The following is a 21549-nucleotide window of genomic DNA, read 5'->3' on the forward strand; positions in this document are numbered from 1 at the left end:
TTATCCAGGGCTCCAGACCGTCCAAGGGGTGATTCTCCTGACCCTCCACTGTCCTTATTTGAAAGATCTCTGACTCTACCGCAGCAACAGTCTCCTGACCTTCCTGTGTATGATGCTGTTGCCCTTGATCAGCTGTTCACTGAACTCTTGGCTGCCTTTACCTCCTGTCAGTCAATTATGGTGACCAAAGTGGATGAACTGCGGCAGGAGTTTGTTATTCTACGACATGAGACACAAAAGATCTGTGAACGCACTGAAGAGGTGACAGGGTCTCTACGGTGGAAGACACTTTACACCCGCTCCCGGAGCGAGTTAACTTGCTGCAGCGTCAGGTCACTTGGGTCCTGAATAGTCTTGATGACATGGAGAATCGCCTGAGGCGCAATAATATCCGCCATGTATGCCTTCCTGAGAAGGTGGAAGGGAACGATCCTGTGTTGTTCCTGGAAACGTGGTTGAAGGAGATTCTTACAGTGGACACTTTTTCTTCCTATTTCTCTGTTGAACAGGCCCGCTGAGTCTCGGCCTCCTCCTCCTGGTGGCCCTCCACTTCCCTTCCTGGCGAAGCTTCTCCACTTCAATGATAGAGATGCCATCCTCTGGGCTGTCCGTATCAAGGGCAAAGTTACTTGTGAAGGAAGCAGAGTGTACTTTTACTCTGATTTCTTGGTTGAAATTCACAAGCAGCGGGTGCAGTTCACGGAGGTCTGGGCGAAGCTGCAAGCCAAAGGCTATCGCTACTCGATGTTGTATCCTGCTCGCCTGAGAGTGGTGGATGGGGCCTCCACTAAGTTCTTTACTTCTCTGACTGATGCTCTTCACTGGGAGGATGCAGCCCCCCCTGTCAGACTGCCAGATTGAACAGTTTTGGACTACCCTGCTGAAGTCTACTCTACGTGAATGTCTTTAGTTAGTGGTTAGGGAGTCAGTTTTTTGCTTAGGGCCTCCATAGGTTCCAGTTCCCTTAAGGTCTCTTGGGGTAGTTTCTTTAGTTACCGGCTACCTAAGTTCCTGGTGGAGTGGTGGGAGGGATTGTGTACTAGTAGTTTTAGTCTTCCTCGGCGTCCTTTGGCGCCCACAGTAGTTGAGTTCTGGGTATAGTTCTACATTGTGTTAGGGAACAACCGGTTACTATGTCCCGTTTAGTGTTAGACAGGGTTTTCGGGGGGATGTTTTGCTCCTGCCTTGTTGCCTTTGTATTTATGTTTTGTGTTTGTGTCCTGTTCATCTTTTTGTTGGTTGTGTGGGGTGTGTGTGGTCCCGGTGCTCAGCCCTCCCTGGTCCTGGTCCTACGTTGGTGTCTCCTGTTTCTATGTATTGTACCGTTTCATGATGGGGACCTTGAAGGTGGTTAGTTGGAATGTTCAGGGGCTCAATTCTAAGTTTAAAAGGACCTTATATCTTGACTTTATGAAACGCCAGTCTCCTCACATTATTTGTCTACAAGAGGCATGGGTCAGAAAGTCCTTGCACTTAAAAGGGCATGGATAGCGCGAGGCCACTTATGCTAGGGGGGGGGGGGTTTCTCTGTGTTGATTACCAAAGCCCTACCGTTGGTGGTCTCTCAGGCCGCCTGTGACCAATTTGGGAGGTTTGCAATTTTACATTGTTCTCTGGGTTCTTTCTCCTTTGTTCTTGTCTCTGTTTATATGCCCTCTCCTTTTCAGGTCTCTGTATTGGAGCTCATAACTAACAAATTGTTATCTTTTCCTTCTGACTCTGTCCTCTTCATAGGAGATTTCAACGTGGTTCCTGATCCGGTTAGGTTGGCTATGGAGGGTAAACTACTGCAGGAGGTGAGTGTTTTTTGGAGGCTGAGTATGTTAGGAATACATCCCTGAGAATGCGAGGGCATGGGCAAAGGCTTAGAGGTCTCTGGTGGTTGTCCAGAAAGATAGGGTCCAGTTGCGGTTAGCGGATAGGGAGGCTGCCCTGTTTGAATTCGGGGATACGAGTGGTAAACTGTTGCCATATTTAGCTAGGGCTAGTCGCCCGGTGGCCTCTATCCCTTGTATTAAGGACAGTGACGGTGCTGTGGTGGCTGATCCTCAGCTGATTAATTCTATCGCTAGGGAATTTTACTCCTCTTTATATAATGCCCCCTTTAAACCCTGTCAGGGGGAAATTCTCTTTTTCTTGCAAGATTTATCCCTCCCCTTGCTTAGTCATGCTCAGGCAGAGGCGTTGGATGCCCCCTTTACGGTTGAGGAGGTGGCACATGCTATATGTGATCTTCATCATGGGAAGACTATGGGTTTAGATGGGATGGTAGGAGATTGGTACAGGATGAATGAGGAGTGACTGGCTCCTATTCTTCTTAAAGGACAACTGCAGCGGCATTACACTTATCCCCTATCCACAGGATAGGGGATAAGTGTTTCATTGCGGGACCCCCCCCGATCTCCCTAACGGGGCGCCACCATAAGCGCTCATGGTGAGCGCTAAGGCGCGTAGCGTCTCCTCCCCGTCCCCATACAGTTCTATGGGGGATGCGGGGAGGCACGAACGTTGCCTCCCCGCCTCTCCCATAGAGATGTATGGAGGAGGCGTGCTGGCCGCAACGTCATGCTGCGGCCGACACGCCCCCTGCACGGGAGAGCCGCGGCCCCGTACAGGAGTTCGCCGGGGGCCCCAGCTTTCGGACCCCACGCGATCAAACACATATGCCCTATCTTGAGGATAGGGGATAAGTGTTTGTAACGCTGCAGATGTCCTTTAATCTGTTTCACTCGATAGCCGATGCCCTTCCAGACTCTATGAGGGAAGCACTCATTGTTGTGTTTCCTAAACCTGGAAAGGATCCAGTGGTACCTGGCTCATATAGACCTATTTCCCTTTTAAATGTATATATTAAGATTTTGGCTTGAGTATTGGCCACCCATCTGTATGGGGTTATTGGTGCTATCATTTAGCCTGACCAAATGGGGTTTATGCCAGGTAGAGCTACTGATGTGAATGTGAAGCGTCTGCAGCTCAACATAGCAGCGGTGGGGGAGGGCTTTCCTACTGGTGTTGTTGTTAGTCTTGATATTTATAAGGCCTTTGACTCTGTATTTTGGCCTTATCTATGGGAGGTGCTGGGTGTGTTTTGCTTTGGTGCCCGATTCTGTACCTGGGTTCGCCTGCTCTATGATAGTTCTAGGGCCCGTATCCGCACTAATGTAAACGTTTCTGCTCCCTTTTCTCTGGGTCACGGGACGAGACAGGGGTGCCCTCTCTATCCTTTCCTGTTTGCGCTGGCGATAGAACCCTTAGCGACAGCCATTCATAGGGATCCAGATATCTGTGGTATTCCCAGGGGGTCTATTGTAGAGAAGGTTTCCCTTTTGCAGATGATACTCTGGTATAAATGGCGGATGCTGGGGGTTCTCTCCTGTCCCTTATGGATTTACTTGACCGATTTGGTGCGATCTCTGGCTTGTAGGTCAACTGGGCTAAATCCTCCCTAATGGCACTTTCATCTGGGGTCCCTCTCACTAACTCTCTTCCGGCTGGGGTGCTGGTGGTTTCTCGCTTCAGATACTTAGGAGTGGAGGTAACTCCGTCCCTGTTTGACTACCTCCCCCTGAACCTGGAACCACTTTTGCACTCCATTGTGGAGAGACTGACTGCCTGGTCCGCACTCCCTCTCTCCCTAGCTGGCAGGATCAACATTTTTTAAATTATTTCTCTTCCTAAATTCCCTTATCTTTTTCACCTAGCCCCGGTTATTCCCCCCAGGAAATATTTAAATATGCTGTGTGGTGCTCTGGGATCCTTCTATTGGCAGGGAAAACCTCCCAGTCGGGTCGGGCTCTTTTCCAGGCTCCCAAGAGGCAAGGCGGCTTAGCTGCCCCTGATGTATATAATTATTTTCTTGCCTCCCAACTGGTCTATGCAGCGTGGTGGATCGATGTGGATCTGTCGAACTCGGCGACGGCCCTGGCTAGTGTACTTATGGGTTGCTATGAAGCTCTCACTAATACACTTTACAGGTATCACTCTAGTTCTTATTTTCTCACTCCTGTTTTAAACATAGCTAAAGTGTGGTCTGTGGTGTTGAGTGAATTTCCGCAGCCTCTGGTATCTCCTAGGGCACCCTTGTGGGGGAATGTACATTTACCTTACCTACACGGGTTACAAGAGGCTAGTTTCTGGGGTTCTCACGGTGTCAAATTTGTGATCCACTTGTTCGGGGAGGAGCAGGTTTTCCTATCCTTTTTGGACATGAAGGAACGTTATGGCATCCCTGGAAGTGCCTTGTATAGGTATTTTCAGCTCAGGCATGCGGTTCAGGCACAGTTTGGCTCCCTGAAGTTTACCCCTGTGTTTTCTGATGTGGAGCTTCTCCTGGGCACCACGGATCTTTCTAAACTTCTTACTCAGTCCTATGCCCTTCTCCAGTCACTGGGGCCTATCCCATTCTCATTAACCTTTCCTAAATGGGTGGCTAATATCCCCGGTTTGTCCAAGTGTCAGTGGAAGGAGGTTGAAGTTTCTTACTATTCCACTGTGTTTAGCAATAGAGATATGCTGATCCAATCTAGATATGTATTGACAAAGGTTTCCTCCAGCATATCGACGGGATTCAGAGGCGCTGGAAACACAAATTGAAGGGATCTCAAGTTTATTCACCCATGATGCAACTCGTTTCACAGTAAGACTGCTTCATCAGGCATACTCAGCGGAGTATACCTGATGAAGCAGTCTTACTGTGAAATGCGTTGCATCATGGGTGAATAAACTTGAGATCCCTTCAGTTTGTGTATCCAGCGCCTCTGAAACCTGTCGATACGTTGGAGGAAACCTTTGCTTTTACATTGAAGTTGGACGTGGAGTGGCTGCAGGCACCTAAAACCTTTGCTCTTTTCCATAGTTACACTTGATGGAGTGTAACTTGATGTGGTAAGCATCACTTTTACTACATCTATTCCTGTTGAAAATGGTATCACACTATGGAGCGCTGTCTGTGCCTTTTTTTTTTTTAGATATGTATTGAGGTTGTATTATACCCCCGCTGAGCTGAAGCGTATTGGCGTTTCTTCATCCGATCTGTGCTTTAGATGCTCTTCAGAGGTTGGCACCTGATGGGGTTTCTAGCTGATCATCTAGATCATCTTTTATACTCAACCCTTTGGTGTGCCTGCTGGGGGTTATTAATGACTTGATCTCTAGTTCACTTAGACGCTTGCTGATTCGCTTCCTGCTATTTTGTGCCTGTAAAGTGGTAGTCATGACATGAAAGGATACGTCCACCCTCCCCCCCCCCACTGTCTCGTTGGTTAACCTTGGTAAACAAATATGTCCTGTTGTACCAGGCTCTATATGTGAGATGTGAGAAATTTGACTAGGCTTTTGCTGGACGATTTGGCTGACCCTCCGGTCAGACTGACTCAGTAGGTTGCTATGGTGTAGTTCTGCCCTTTGTGAGGAGAGGGGGCTGGGATGGGGGGGGGGTGTTTGCCTGGAAGCATGCTTGTTTGTATGTATGTGTGTTTGTTTGTGTTGGGGCTACTCTGATCGGGTCTCAGATATACCCTTCTCTTCCACTGGTGCTCATCCTGGTGTAAATGGAATCCTTGTTACCGTTTCAGTGCTGGTTTCTGGGACCCTTGGAGAGTGCTATTATCCATGTTGCTCTTGTTTGTTATTAAAGTTGCTAAATTTTAATAAATACTTAAAAAAAAAAAAAACTAAGGAGGTGTATTTTAAGATTCTTTCACATTAGTACAGGGTCCCTTCTTAGCTACATTCCCTGATCCCCTTTGTTGCACCTGTGTGATATTGCCTATATCCTGACTTTCTAGAAACAGACAAATTGTCCGACTCTATCCATGTGGTTTAATAAGAATCAGACCGAGGATCAGCAACCTTACAGCATCCCTAAAAGTTACCCAAGGTACCTCCCTTCTGGGGGCTTTTACCTAACTGGAGGTGTGGAGAGAATGACCTACCTACTGTGGGCTTCTAGATGATAGTGAGGTTGTCTGCCTTTCTTCTTGGGCTTTTACCTTTATGGGGGGGGGGGGGCATTACTTACCTACCTACCTACCAAGTAATGGCTTCTAGCTAATATGGTGCATTCCTTACCTTTCTACCGAGGGTTTTTAACCTAATTTGGTGGGGGACTACCTGACTAAAGGGAGCGCTCCCTCTACCACTCTTTAAATGCGTCACCTCAAAAATATCTTTTACAGCCCTCTATCTGTTTATTATAAAAAATCACAGCAAAATCAATCATCACCTTTCATACCCACTGAGTTATTGTCGAAGTTAAGAGCAGCTACATAACTATGTATGTATAACAATGACATGGTTCTTGGTAAGAAGGATCTGTATGTTCTGTATTTTTTAAGCATATACTTGACAACATCCTTATTTAAAATGTTGCACTGTTTTTATAGCTATGTTTACATAAGAGGAGACAAAGAATGCACTTACCTTACTCTAGTGTAGAACCAATGAAAGCAAATAATGAAATATAACACAAGTTAGAAAATGGCTTTCTATACATGCAGCACTGTGATTACTCATAAAAGACGGATGAGGATTAGAGGCAATAAACGAATTTTCATCTCTTATAAAAAGAGAAATGAGAGACATTACTATTGTGGTTGCAGACATTCATAATACTTGCTACATATGCCATGCAGTATTTGCTCACAATACAGACACGTACTGAACATTCATGATGTAATGATACATGTTTGGGGGTGACAGTGAGACTTCATTTTATGTTATTAGAGAATCTGTGTACAATAACATCTCACACAAATATACTTTAGAGCACGTTATGCAGTCAGCCATATATAAATATAAGTAAAGATCTCAAAAAGAATTAAGCTGTAAATTATTAGAACTGTCCGGAATCTCAGCAGTATTACAATATAGAAAATTCTTTATCTTGTCCGGCTCATAACAAGATCCACACACACACATATTAACCATATACGGGTGTGCAAATGTTAAAGGCGTACTCCAGTGGAAAAAAATGTTTTCAAATCAACTGGTGCAAGAAAGTTAAACAGATTTGTAAATCACTTCTACTTAAAAATCTTAACCCTTCTAGTACTTATCAGCTGCTGTATACTACAGATATACTACAGAGAAATTAGTGAAGTTCTTTCCTGCCTGACAACAATGTTCTCTGCTGACACCTCTGTCCAGAGCAAGAGAGGTTTTCTATGAGGATTTGCTTTTAATCTGGACAGTTCCTGACACGGACATAGGTGTCTGCAGAGAGCACTGTTGTCAGACAGAAAATAAATTCACAAATTTCTCTGTTTTATACAGCAGCTGAAGTACTGGAAGGATTAAGATTTTTAATAGAAGTAATTTACAAAGCTGTGTAACTCTCAGTCACCTGTTGATTTTAAAACATTTGTTTTCTACTTGTTTCCACTGGAGTTCCCCTTTAAGGCAACAGGGGCAACTTTTCTGTTAGTTAGGGCTCTTCTACATTGCAATACCTCCAGTTGCACATGCAAACATTGCGTGATTTTTTTTCCTTTTGGTGCAGCAGACAGAAGAGAGAGTGTTTTAAGAGGAGGTAAAGGGAAGATGTGCAAAGAGTACACACAGGCAGTTCCAGCAATTTACTAGTGAATATACATAAATAGTAGTGGTAGCATCTAAATGGACCTGCTTTGTACATGACATCGCGTCAGCCATTTGCCCAGAATACTGTGTTAAGATATACAAAAGGGAGGAGCAAACTATTGTTAACCAATCACCACAGTAATACTTTCTAGATAAAGAAATAGAGGAATTCATAGACTGTCTGTGTGAATTGCAAATAATAAGTTGGGTCAGACTTGCTGACAATCACTAGTTAAGCAAATGGCACCTCAATCCTGGTAATTGTTTCCAAATACAACAAAAGAAGATATGATTATATAAAAAAAAAAAATATGGTGAAAACAAAACAAACAAACAAATATTGGTGCTTTAAAGGGGTTCTCCGGTGCTTAAACATCTTATCCCCTATCCAAAAGATAGGGGATAAGATGCCTGATCGCGGGAGTCCCGCCGCTGGGGACCCCCGGGATCATGCACGCGGCACCCCGTTTGTAATCAGTCCGATTACGGGCGACTATAAGGCGGGCGGCGTGTGATGTCACGCCTGCGCCAGTGTGTGACGTCACGCTCCGCCCCGCAATGCAAGCCTAGGGGAGGGGGCGTGATAGCTATCACGCCCCCTCCCGTAGGCTTGCATTGAAGGGCGGAGCGTGACGTAGCATGGGGGTGCAGGCGTGACGCCACACGCCGCCCGTCCTGTGGTCACCGGTAATCAATCCCGGAGCGAACATGCTCCGGGGACTGATTACAAACGGGGTGCCGCGTGCATGATCCCAGGGGTCCCCAGCGGCAGGACTCCCGCGATCAGGCATCTTATCTCCTATCCTTTGGATAGGGGATAAGATGTTTAAGCACCGGAGAACCCCTTTAAGATGTGTGACCGTTTTGATGAGTGTTGAAGGAATGGAGAGTGGCCAAGATGAGTCTTAAATGGTGACAAAGTTACTCTACATGTACATGTAAAGAAGATAAATGTGTATCATCTGCTTAGTGAGGTGAGCCAAATGTTGTGCTATGTGCATTGTTTAAATAAATGTGGAACATACAGCAGCTGATAAGTACTGGAATGATTAAGATTTTTATATATAATTAATTTACGATAAGGCCAAAGACTATTCGTAGCATTCACAATATTAGGCAGACTAGATGGGACAAATGTTTTTTTTATCTGCTGGCACATTCTATGTTTCTATGGCAACAATGGAACAATTTTTTTTAACCAATATTATTGTAACCCCGCGGGTCGCATCCCGTGTCACTCACCGGCCCCGTCCCTCTGCTCAGTTCCGGCACGCGTGGCCCCATTTTCTAGGGTGCGCGCGCGCCGGGTCTCTCAGATTTAAAGGGCCAGTGCACCATTAATTGGTGCCTGGCCCAATTAGTTCCTAACACTTCCTACACTATATAAACCCACTTCCCCTTCCTGTTCCTGCCGGATCTTGTTGCCTTGTGCCCTGAGAAAGCGTTTGTGTGTTCCATTGCCTGTGTATCCAGACCCTTGCCGTTGCCCCTGACTACGAACCATTGCTGCCTGCCCAGACCTTCTGCTACGTCCGACCTTGCTCTTGCCTTGTCCTTGTGTACCGTGCCTGTCTCAGCTGTCAGTGAGGTTGAGTCGCTATCAGGTGGAACGACCTGGGGGTTACCTGCCGCTGCAAGTCCATCCCGCTTTGCGGCGGGCTCTGGTGAAAACCAGTAACCTCTTAGATTCCGTTCCCCTGGTACGGCCCACGCCATCACCTCACTGACACAGAGGATCCACCACCCGTGTCCTCTCCGCATACCAGTCCGGATCCTGACAATTATTTTACCCATAATACACCCTGTTCCAAATTATTATGCAAATTATATTATTATCATTTACCTAAATAATTGATGTAAATAACAGTCAGCATAAATCTCTTGTTATGAACTATTAAAAGTACAATTAAAATTTTATTGAACAAACCTCCTAATAACAGTATTTTTTAAACATAAAAAACTTACAATGTACTGTTCCAAATTATTACGCACAGTAAGTTTCAAAACACTTATCATTTGTTGTGTTTGCAGCATATTTACTGAAATCAAAAGCTATTTCAATCAAACTTTTAACAACGTTTTAACTTTTTAAACATTTTTAAAACATTTTAACAGGTCATATTACATTTTACCATAGCACCCCTTAATTGATAGCAGCTTCACAAGTCTTGCATCCATTGAACTTTCAAGTTTTTCGACAGTTTCTGCTTGAATTTGTTTGCAAGATGTCAGAATAGCCTCCCAGAGCTGCTGTTGGATGCAAACTGCCTCCCGCCCTCATAGATCTGTTGCTTGAGGATGCTCCAAAGGTTATCAATAGGATTGAGGTCAGGGGAGGATGGAGGCCACACCATGACTTTCTCTCCTTTTATCCCCATAGCAGCCATTGATGCAGAGGTATTCTTTGCAGCATGAGATGGTGCATTGTCATGCATGAAGATGACATTATTACGGAAAGCATGGTTCTTCCTTCTGTACCAGGGAAGAAAGTGGTCCATCAGAAACTTTACATACTTTGCAGAGGTCATCTTTACACCTTTGGGGACTCTAATGGGGACAACCAGCTCTCTTCCCATGATTTTAGCCAAAAACATGACTCCACCACCACCTTGCTGACATTGCAGCCTTGTTGGAACCGCGCGGCCGTCCACCAACCATCCACTACTCCATCTATCAGGACCATCCAGGGTTGCACAGCACTCATCAGGGAACAGTGTTGTTCGGAAATTAGTCTTCATGTATTTTTCTGTTCAATGCAGCCATTTCTGCTTGTGGTGGCCGAATAGAATGTTTATGCATAGTTGCAAGACTCTGGAGGACTCTACACTTTGATGTCTGTGGTACTCCAGAGGCACCAGCAGCTTCAAATATCTGTTTGCTGCTATGTAAGGGTATTTTAACAGCTGCTCTCTTGATCCGATGCATGGATCTGGCAGACATCTTCCTCAATGTACCTTTATCTGCATGAACCCGTCTGTGCTCTGAACCAGCCACAAATCTCTTAATACTGCGATGATCGTGCTTAAGTTTTCGAGAAATATCTAATGTTTTCATATCTTATCCAAGGTATTGAACTATTTCACTCTTTTCGGCAGCAGAGAGATCCTTTTTCTTCCCCATATTTCTGCTTAATAATGTGGAACAGCCATCTTTAGTAGTTTTTCCTTAACTTGGGCTCACCTGGCAATCTAATTATCACAGGTGTCAGAGATTGTTTTCATTGATCACAAGAGCCCTGAGACACAATGCCATCCATGAGTTAAACTGAAAAACTAAATATTTAATCTTTGTGACACTTAACCCCTTAGGGACTCTGGGATCTGGGATGCTTTTACCTTTCATTCTGATTCCAAGACTTTTTTTTCATGACATATTCTACTTTAACATAGTGGTAAATTTTCGTTGTTACTTGCATCCTTTCTTGGTGAAAAATCCCAAAATGTCATGAAAATTTATCAGGGACCAGTTAAGTTTAAAGTTGATTTGAGGGGCCTTTCTGTGATAAATATCCCATAAATGACCCCATTATAGAAACTAAACCCCTCAAAGTATTCAAAATGACATTCAAAAAGATTGTTAACCCTTTTGGTGTTTCACAAGAATAGCAGCAAAGTGGAGGAGAAAAATCAAAATCTGCATTTTTTACACTAACATGTTCTTGTAGCCCCATTTTTTTCATTTTTAGAAGTGGTATAAGGAGAAAAAGCCCCCCAAAATTTGTAGCCCAATTTCTATCGAGTATGGTAATACCTCATATGTTGTCATAAAGTGCTCTGCAGGCTCACAACATGGCTCAAGAGGGAAAGAGCAACTGTGGGATTTTTTAAAACGAATTTTACTATAATGGTTTTTGAGGGCCATGTTGCATTTAGGAAGCCCCCATGGTGCCAGAACAGCAAAAAAAGAAACAAACACATTTTGGAATCTACACCGCTCAAGGAATGTAACAAGGGGTATAGTTAGCCTTAACACTTCACAGCTGTTTGACGACTTTGCGTTGAAGTTGGAGATGAAAATGTAAAATTTGATTTTTAACACTAAAATGATGGTATTACCCCAAATTTTTCTTTTTCACAAGGGGTAATAGGAGAAAATGGACTCCTAAATGTTAAGCCCAATTTCTCCCGATTAAGAAAATGCCCCATATGTGGACATTAAGTGCTCTGCTGGTGCACTACAATGCTTAGAAAACAAGGAGCAAAAAAAAAAAAAACACACGGCATACTTTTTTGGGAAACTACACCCCTCAAGGAACGTAACAAGGGGTATAGTGAGCCTTAACACCTCACAGGTGTTTGATGACTTTGCGTTGAAGTTGGATGTGAAAATGAAAAACTTGATTTTTAACACTAAAATGATGGGGTTACTCCAAATATTTCATTTTCACATGGTGTAATAGGAGAAAATGGACCCCAAAATTAGAAACCCAACTTCTCACGAATAAGAAAGTGTCTCATATGTGGATGTTAAGTGCTCTGCTGGCACAATACAGGTCGCAGAACAGAAGGAGCGCCATTGGACTTTTGGAGAGAGAATTTTGATGAAATTGAAGTCGGGGGCCTTGTGCATTTACAAACTTCCCATGGTGCCAGAACAGCAGAAACCCCCCACATGTGACACCATTTTGGAAACTACACCCCTTTAGGAATGCAACAAGGGTTACAGTGAGTACTTACACCTCACAGGTTTTTTGAACAGTGGGACGTAAAAGTGAAAAATTAGATTTTTTGCACTATATTGTTAGTGTTACCCCAAATGTTTCATTTTCACATGGGGTAATAGGGCACAATGCTCCCAAAATTTGTAGTGCAATTTCGCCTGTGAAAGAAAACAGCCCATATGTGGATGTAAAGTGCTCTGCGGGGCGCACTGCAATGCTCAGAATAGAAGGAGCGCCATTGGGCTTTTGGAGTGAAAAGATTGTTGTAATTGAAGTCGGGGGCCATGTGGGTTTACAAAGCCCCCATTGTGCAAGAACAGCAGTAACCCCATACATATTATTATTTTTAATACATTTTAGCCATTAATAAATCCTTATTATACTCACAGTGTTGGGCGCATGCGCATTAAAAGTAGGTTTTGCGAAAAACCCAGGATTCAATGTACGGCCTATCACATGATATGGTCATGTGGACTGGAGAGATACGTCACCGGTCACATGACCGCAAACAGGAACAGTCACATGATCGGTCGGCTGACTGACCATGTGAAATGCCACAAACCGGAAGTATACACTCGGGAGCACGAGTATAATCAGCGCAAGTACGGAAGCATGAATGAAGGTAAGTAAAACATTGGTTAATGCTCACGACATACTTGTGACATTGGCCAATTAGGGACTAGCACACTTGTTAGGGGAGTAATTTTAGCTATGTGGCAGACATTGATTGGTACAAGGGAATAAGGGTGACAGGGTATGCCCACAAACAGAAGGTATTTCACCCTCCGAATCCAGGAATGGTGTCACTTGCACCTCTACCCTTGACAAAGCTGGTTACGGCTAGCGAAACGTCGGGGGGGGGGGGGGGTGTTGGCATGTGGCATTTTACTAAGCAGCTTATGGTTCAGAACACTCATTACTCATAGTTGGTGTTAATAGGAATAATCCTGGATGTGATAAGGGTGCATCCCAATCGGGAGCAATCATACCAACTATTGAGCGAAAGCACTAATAGGAGTGTGTACTCCATTATAATCTGAACCAATAGGCTGCGGTTTTAAACATACATTGGCCCTCATTTACTAAAGTCCAACCGACTCTTTTTCTCGGTTATTGAGCCTAAATTTTAGTCACAACGTCTGTGCGACTATTTATGCTGCCAAATTTTAGTCGCACAACCGACACTTTAGAAAACACTTGGAGTGTTTTTTTTCACTCTGAAATGGGCGTGTTATATGCAAAATGGGTGTTTTACCGACAAAAAACAAAAAATACTCGGAGTACTTCCAAAATCACTCGACAAAAAGTGTGAGTTTGCTTCACACAATAACTGACAGCCAAGGGCCGAGTCAAATTAAAAAAATTTAGTGATTTCTAACAAGGGACTGTTTGCCATTGTGTTTTGTGTGAAAGTATCTTGTTTTATAACCTGAAAACATTTTGTACAGTTCAACACTTTTATGAATAAAATATTGAATGCTTTTCTGATAGTTAATGTTTATATATTTTTTATCTTTTTAACACATTTGCAATATTAGGTTTAAATCAATTTAACACCCAAACTGATAAACAAGGATAATTGTTGTAATGTTTGAAAAATTATAACACATGAATACTTTTGATTCATGAAAACATTTTTAAACAAACAAGTCTAAACCATTTTGACTCACACAACTAATTTCTTTAGCTCGAAGTTTGTGCGACACAATTGACTAGTGCGACACAAAAAACGTGCGACAGAATAGTAAATAAGGTTGAAAAAAAAGAAGAGTGATATTGAAATCACTCCAGAATAAACACTTCCCTCTTAGTAAATAAGGGCCATTATATTTGTTTTTGCTCACAACTTGATATACTTTTAAATATGAATTAATAAAGTAAGGAATTTATTTGTATAGGGTTTCCTAGTTTGGGAATTTTGTCCCAGGAGGGTGAAAACCTGAATGGGAATAGTATTTTTCCCCACACGTGACACCATTTTAGAAACTACAACCCTCAATGAACGTAACAAGGATTATAATAAGTAATGTACTTCACATGTTTTTTGAACAGTGGGCTGTAAAAGTGAAAGAATTGATTTTTAACACTGAATTGCTGGTATTAACCAACTTTTTATTTGTTTCACAAGTAGTAAGAGAAAAAAAGCTCCACAAAATTTGTAGCCCGATTTCTCCAGAATAAGGAAATCCGGAAATAGGAGGCAGAAAAACACTATGTAGGTTCAAAACAGGGCTTAGGAGTGAGACAGCAACAATAAGATTTGAGGCTTAAAGTGGTGCTTTGCACTGCAATGGTTATGGTTCTGACAAAAAGTCTAAAAAAAAAATCGACAAGTGACCACAATTTTGAAACTACACCCCTCAAGGAAGGTAACAAGGGGGTACAGTGAGTACTTACACCTGTCAGGAACCGGACTGGAAGCGGGTAGTGGATCCTCTGTTAGTGAGGCGATGGCGTGGGCCGTACCAGGGAACCGGTTCTAAGAAGTTACTGGTTTCCACCAGAGCCCGCCGCAAGGCGAGACGGACTTGCTGCGGCGGTAACTCCCAGGTTGTATCCCCCGATAGCGACTCGACCTCACTAACAGCTGAGATAGGCGTAGTACACAAGGACAAGGCGAAGGCAAGGTCGGACGTAGCAAGAGGTCAAGGCAGGCGGCAAAGGTTCGTAGTCAGGGTCAACAGCAAGGGTCTGGATACACAGGCTTGGGAACACACAGAACGCTTTCTCAGGGCACTAGGGCAACAAGATCCAGCAAGGACAGGAAGGGGAAGTGGGTTTTTATAATGCTGCGTGCGCCGGGACAGGACAGCAGGAGGATGGGGCACGTGAGAAGATTGGGATGCGACCCGCGGGCGGGCGCGTCCCGCTACGCGGATCGCATCCCCGCCGGTGATAACAGAGCAGCGCTCCTGGTCAGCGGGTCTGACCAGGGCGCTGCACGCTGAAGAACGCCGCGAGCGCTCCGGGGAGGAGCAGGGACCAGGAGCACTCGGCGTAACAGTACCCCCCCCCCTTTGGTCTCCCCCTCTTTTTGGAGCCCAGGAATCTGCGGACAAGCTTTTTGTCCAGAATGTTGGCCTCAGGTTCCCAGCACCTCTCTTCTGGACCACAATTCTCCCAATCAATAAAAAAAAATCTTTTACCTTGGACGATCTTGGAGGCGAGGATCTCTTTGACAGAGAAGACATCAGAGGAGCCAGAAACAGGAGCAGGAACAGTGACCTTGGGAGAATAACGGTTAAGTATAAGAGGTTTGAGAAGAGATACATGGAAAGAGTTAGGAATACGAAGAGAAGAAGGAAGGTGGAGCTTGTATGAGACAGAATTAATTTGGTTTTTGATTTTAAATGGCCCAAGGTAACGAGGACCCAACTTGTAGCTAGGGACACAAAACCGTATGTATTTGGAGCCACACTTTGTCACCAGGGACAAAGACAGGAGGAGTTCTTCTCTTTATCCGCATGTCTCTTCATACGAGAAGAGGCCAGTAAGAGCGACTTGAGTCTCCTTCCAGATAGAGGAGAAGTCCCGGGTTAATTCATCCACGGCAGGAACTCCAGATGAAGTGGGAATGGGGAGGGGGGCAGCGGGTGACAGCCGTACACCACAAAAAATGGAGATTTGGCGGAAGATTAAGAATTTTTGAAATTGTACGAGAATTCAGCCCACGACAGAAGGTCAACCCAATCATCTTGGCGGGAGGAGACAAAATGTCGCAAGTAGTCACCAAGAATCTGGTTCACTCTTTCCACTTGTCCATTGGATTGGGGGTGATAGGAGGAAGATAAATTTAATTTGATCTTTAATTGATTACAGAGAGTTCTCCAAAATTTTGACACAAATTGAATGCCTCTATCCGAGACGATATGCGTGGGAAGCCCGTGAAGACGAAAAATCTGCAGAAAAAATTGCTTCGCCAACTGTGGCGCAGAAGAAAGGCAAGGAAGCGGAATAAAATGAGCCATTTTGGAAAAACCATCAACGACCATCCAGATGACAGTGTTGCCATGGGATAAAGGAAGGTCAGTGATGAAGACAATGGCTATGTGGGACCAAGGTTGTTCAGGTACTGGCAGAGGAAGGAAAAGGCCTGCAGGCTTCTGGCATGGGGTCTTGTCACGTGCACACACTGTACAGGCTCGTACGAAAATCGGTCACATGCTTTTGCAGGGAGGACCACCAATAGTGTCTGGCAATCAACTGTATAGATTTTTTGATTCCAGCGAGACCAGCCAGAAGGGAGGAATGGCCCCATTTGAGGATCCGGAGGCAAAGACGTGGAGGGACATAAGTTTTTCCTGGAGGAATAGGCACCAGAGAAGCAGGAGCAGAAGAGATCAGACACTCAGGAGGGATGATGTGATGAGGAAGGGTCTCGGCTTCTGAGGCATCGGTGGATTTGAAAGTTGGCAACGGTGGATTTGAAAGTTGAAACGGGCAAAAAACAACGACCATCTAGCCTGGCGAGGATTTAGCCGCTGGGCGGATTGAAGATAAGACAATTTTTTGTGATCTGTATAGATGGTGACGGGATGAAGGGATCCTTCCAGAAGATGTCTCCACTCCTCAAGTGCCAACTTAATAGCCAATAGTTCACGGTCTCCTATGGAATAGTTTTTTTCAGGAGGAGAAAAGGTTTTGGAGAAAAATCCGCAAGTGATATTTTTTCCCTTAGCGGATTTTTGTAGAAGAACAGCTCCGGCTCCAACTGAGGAGGCGTCAACCTTGAGGAAGAAAGGCTTCAGAGGATCTGGTCTGGACAAGACTGGAGCAGAGGAGAATGTGGCTTTGAGGTGGTTAAAGGCTTCCTCCGCTTGTGGCGGCCAAGATTTCAGATTAGCATTTTTCTTAGTCAGTGCTACGATAGGAGCAACGATGGTGAAGTGAGGAATAAATTGACGATAATAATTTGCAAATCCGAGAAATCTTTGGATCGCTCGTAGGCCAGTGGGACGAGGCCAATCTACTACCGCAGATAGCTTATCAGGGTCCATTTGAAGACCTTGACCGGACACAATGTATCCTAGGAAGGGAAGACTGCTGCGTTCAAATAAACATTTCTCAATTTTGGCGTAAAGATGATTTTGGCATAGTTGCTGAAGCACTTGACGGACAAGGAGGCGATGTTTCTCTAGGTTGGGGGAAAAAATGAGGATGTCATCCAGATAGACTACCACACAGGAATACAGCATGTCCCCAAAGATCTCATTAACAAAGTCCTGAAACACTGCAGGGGTGTTGCAAAGTCCAAAGGGCATGACAAGGTACTCGAAGTGACCATCTCTAGTATTGAAGGCGGTTTTCCATTCATCACCTTGTCGAATACGGATGAGGTTATATGCGCCCCTTAGATTCAGTTTGGTGAAAATTTTTGCCCCACGCAGTCGGTCAAAGAGTTCTGAGATCAGAGGCAAAGGATAACGATTCTTTACTGTGATTTTATTAAGACCACGGTAGTCTATACAAGGGTGTAGAGATCCGTCTTTTTTGGAAACAAAGAAGAATCCAGCTCCGGCTGGAGAGGAAGATTTTCGGATAAAACCTCTTTTTGGGTTTTCCTGAATGTATTCAGACATGGCTTGTTTTTGTGGAGCGGAGAGTGGGTAAATCCTTCCACGGGGCGGATTGGTACCAGGGAGCAAGTCAAAGGGTCTATGTGGTCAAAGTCGATAGGACAGTCAAAGGGTCTATGTGGTGGTAAGACCTCTGCTTGCTTTTTACAAAAAACGTCTGAATAGTCCTGATAGGCCTTTGGAAGACCAGGCAATGGAGGAGCGATGGAGACTTGATTGACAGGAACCGACTTAAGACATCGCTTGTGGCAGGAAGGTCCCCAACTCTTAACATCCCCAGTGGCCCAGTCGAGGATAGGTGCTTGACGCTGGAGCCAGGGCAAGCCAAGAAGAATTTCTGAAGTACAATTGGGCAATACAAAAAATTCGATATTTTCAAGATGGTGAACTCCAATGTTCATGAGCAGGGGTTCAGTGCGATAACGCAGGGTGCAGACCAGTCTCTCTCCATTCACCGAGGCTATGAAGAGAGGTTTGACGAGACAGGTAACAGGAATATTGTACCTGTTGATGAGTGAGGCTTCGATGAAATTTCCTGCTGAACCGGAGTCCAGAAAGGCCTCAGCAGAGAAGGAAGACTTAGTGGGCAAGGAAATCCGTACTGGAATGGTAAGATGTGGAGAGGAAGAATTCACACCTAGTAACGCCTCTCCCACGTTCACTAGGTGCGCGCGTTTCCCTGACGCGGAGAACGAAGAGGACAGTCCTTTAAGAAATGCTCAGAGCTTGCACAGTATAAACACAAGTTCTCGTTCCTACGGCGAGTCCTCTCTTGTTGGGTCAGGCGAGACCAGTCCACTTGCATGGCCTCCTCGGCGGAAGGCACAGTAACAGGTTGCAATGGATGCTGAAAGAGAGGAGGCAGGCGCGGATTACGCCTGGTGCGAACAATATCTTTTTCCTGGTGAAGCTCCTGGCGTCTTTCAATGTAGCGCATATCAATGTGGGTAGCCAAATGCATGAGATCAGACAGGGAGGAAGGTATCTCTCGTGCGGCCTGACAATCCTTGATGTGGCTGGATAAACCTTTCTTGAAGGTCGCGCAGAGAGCCTCATTATTCCAGGCCAACTCAGAGGCCAGAGTACGGAACTGTACGGCATATTCGCCCACTGTAGAGTCTCCTTGGACAAGGTTTAGCAGGGCTGTTTCAGTGGAAGAGGCACGGGCAGGTTCCTCAAAGACACTGCGTAGTTCGGTGAAGAAGGACTGGATGGTAGCAGTAGCAGGATCGTTGCGGTCCCAAATCGGTGTGGCCCAGGACAAGGCCTTTCCAGATAGCAAACTGACCACGAATGCCACCTTAGACCGTTCCGTGGGAAAGTGGTCCGACATGATCTCCAGGTGCAGCGAACACTGGGTCAGGAACCCACGGCAGAGCTTAGAATCCCCATCAAACTTGTCAGGTAGAGACAGGCGGACTCTGGACGTGAAGGCGGCAGCTCGCTGTGGCAGAGATGCTGGAGCTGGCTGAGGAGATGGTTGCTGCTGTGGAGGTAGAAGCTGCTGGAACATAACAGTCAACTGTGACAGCTGCTGTCCTTGTTGGGCGATCTGCTGGGCAATCACAGTGGTGAGATCAGCGAGGCTTGGCAGTGGTACCTCAGCGGGATCCATGGCCGGATCTATTGTCAGGAACCGGACTGAAAGCGGGTAGTGGATCCTCTGTGTTAGTGAGGCGATGGCGTGGGCCGTACCAGGGGACCGGTTCTAAGAAGTTACTGGTTTTCACCAGAGCCCACCGCAAGGTGGGATGGACTTGCTGTGGCGGTAACTCCCAGGTCGTATCCCCCGATAGCGACTCAACCTCACTAACAGCTGAGATAGGCGTAGTACACAAGGACAAGGCGAAGGCAAGGTCAGAGGTAGCAAGAGGTCAAGGCAGGCGGCAAAGGTTCGTAGTCAGGGGCAACAGCAAGGGTCTGGATACACAGGCTTGGGAACACACAAAACGCTTTCTCAGGGCACTAGGGCAACAAGATCCGGCAAGGACAGGAAGGGGTAGTGGGTTTATATAATGTGGGAAGTGATAGGTACTGATTGGGCCAGGTACCAATTAATGGTGCACTGGCCCTTTAAATTTCAGAGAGCCGGCGTGCGAGCACCCTAGAGAGTGGGGCCACGCGTGCCGGGACAGGACAGCAGGAGGACGGGGCAGGTGAGAAGATTGGGATGCGACCCGCGGGCGGGCGCGTCCCGCTACACGGATCGCATCATCGCCGGTGATAACAGAGCAGCGCTCCCGGTCAGCGGGTCTGACCGGGGCGCTGCACGCTGAAGAACGCCGCGAGTGCTCCGGGGAGGAGCAGGGAACCGGAGCGCTCGGCGTAACAACACCTCACAGGTTTTTTGAGCAGTGGGCCGTAAAATTGAAAAATTTTATTTTTTACACCAAAATGCTGGGGTTACCCAATTTTTAACGTTTTCACAAGAGGTAATTGGAGAAGTTGGGTTACAAATGTTGGAAGCTTTTTCCCCTGACTATGGAAATACATCAACATATGGCGTAATGTGCTGGGCGGGCACACAACAAGGCTCAGAAGTCATAGAGGTCTGTTTGCATTTGAGGCCTATTGCATATCAGTAGCTGACGGTTACATACATTCAGAGGAAAATACAAAAAGAAACACCCACATGTGACACCATTACAGAATGTACCCACCCTGAGGAATGGGTATAGGGGTAAAGAGGACATTTTGAACGCACGGGTGTTTCCTAAATTTATTTTCCAGGAATGGATGAAGGGTAGCTCTTGAAAATTGTGGTTTTAAATCTATGCTCTGCTTCATCATTCTGGGAACCACTAACATGTGACTCTGTATTGTCGCCTGTAAATACGACATAGCTCCTGATCGAGAACTCTTCGCATTTGAGGCCGATGTTTCTTACAGACCTAACAGGAAAATACAAGAAAGAAACACCCACGTGTGACCCTATTACAAACAGTACACCCCCTAGGGAAGGTGTATAGTGGTGAATTGATGAAGTGTAGTTTGGGTAAAATGAAAATTGCAATTTTAGTGAATTGATATGCCAATTATATTCCCAGAATGATGACCCAGAGTATAGCAAAAAGTAAAAATGATGCCCGCCCCAAACTTTATGCTTTGAATCATCATTCTGGGAATGTGATGTGTGTGGCCGTCCCTATTCTGTTACCTCAAATGCGCACCCCGCTCAGGTGGGGAGAGAGCGCTGTGCATGTGAGGCAACTACAATCTCCCAATGCTGTTGACTCTGTGTCCCATGACCCATGGGGGGGAATAAAAAAAAAAAAGATTATATTGGGAATCTTTTTCCTTTTTTTGGGGGGGTGGGGTGGGGTTGGGGGTGTTTGGTTTTAAAACATAGAAACATAGAATGTGTCGGCAGATAAGAACCATTTGGCCCATCTAGTCTGGCCAATTTAAATTCCTTCACTGTATTTGCAGCTACCACTTCTGCAGGAAGGCTATTCCATCCATCCACTACTCTCTCAGTAAAGTAATACTGCCTGTAATTACTTTTAAACCTTTGCCCCTCTAATTTAAAACAATGTCCTCTTGTGGTAGTTTTTCTTCTTTTAAATATCTTCTTCTCCTTTACCGTGTTGATTATTTTTATGTATTTAAAAGTCTCTATCATATCCCCTCTGTCTCTTCTTTCTTCCAAGCTATACATGTTAAGGTCCTTTAACTAGTACTAGATTAGTAGTTCAGTATTGGAAGACAATGTACTCTGGACTGGTACATTAGAGT

The 21549-nt window shown here is 45.2% G+C and overlaps 1 protein-coding gene and 1 long non-coding RNA gene across 10 annotated transcripts in view; one reads left to right on the forward strand and one right to left on the reverse strand.

The window, feature by feature from the left end:
- LOC130368970 (uncharacterized) overlaps positions 1-21549 on the forward strand; it is a 98742-nt gene that overhangs the window by 68900 nt on the left and 8293 nt on the right. The gene's annotated exons all lie outside the window — the stretch shown is intronic.
- The window catches only part of RELN (reelin), a 1155521-nt gene that overhangs the window by 12832 nt on the left and 1121140 nt on the right, over positions 1-21549 (reverse strand). The window contains exon 64 of one of the 6 annotated variants that reach the window (XM_056573505.1): positions 6421-6556. The exons of 1 other annotated variant lie outside the window; for it this stretch is intronic. In XM_056573505.1, coding sequence (XP_056429480.1) covers positions 6427-6556 — 130 coding nt within the window. In that variant the 3' untranslated portion in view covers positions 6421-6426. Of the gene's footprint in view, positions 1-6420; positions 6557-7374; positions 7663-9379; positions 10051-21549 lie in introns of those variants that run through there. 4 more of the 6 variants (XM_056573507.1, XM_056573504.1, XM_056573503.1 and 1 more) reach the window with 4 other exon arrangements.

This window comes from Hyla sarda, chromosome 4 (assembly GCF_029499605.1).
Source record: "Hyla sarda isolate aHylSar1 chromosome 4, aHylSar1.hap1, whole genome shotgun sequence".
In the NCBI taxonomy this organism is placed as follows: domain Eukaryota; kingdom Metazoa; phylum Chordata; class Amphibia; order Anura; family Hylidae; genus Hyla; species Hyla sarda.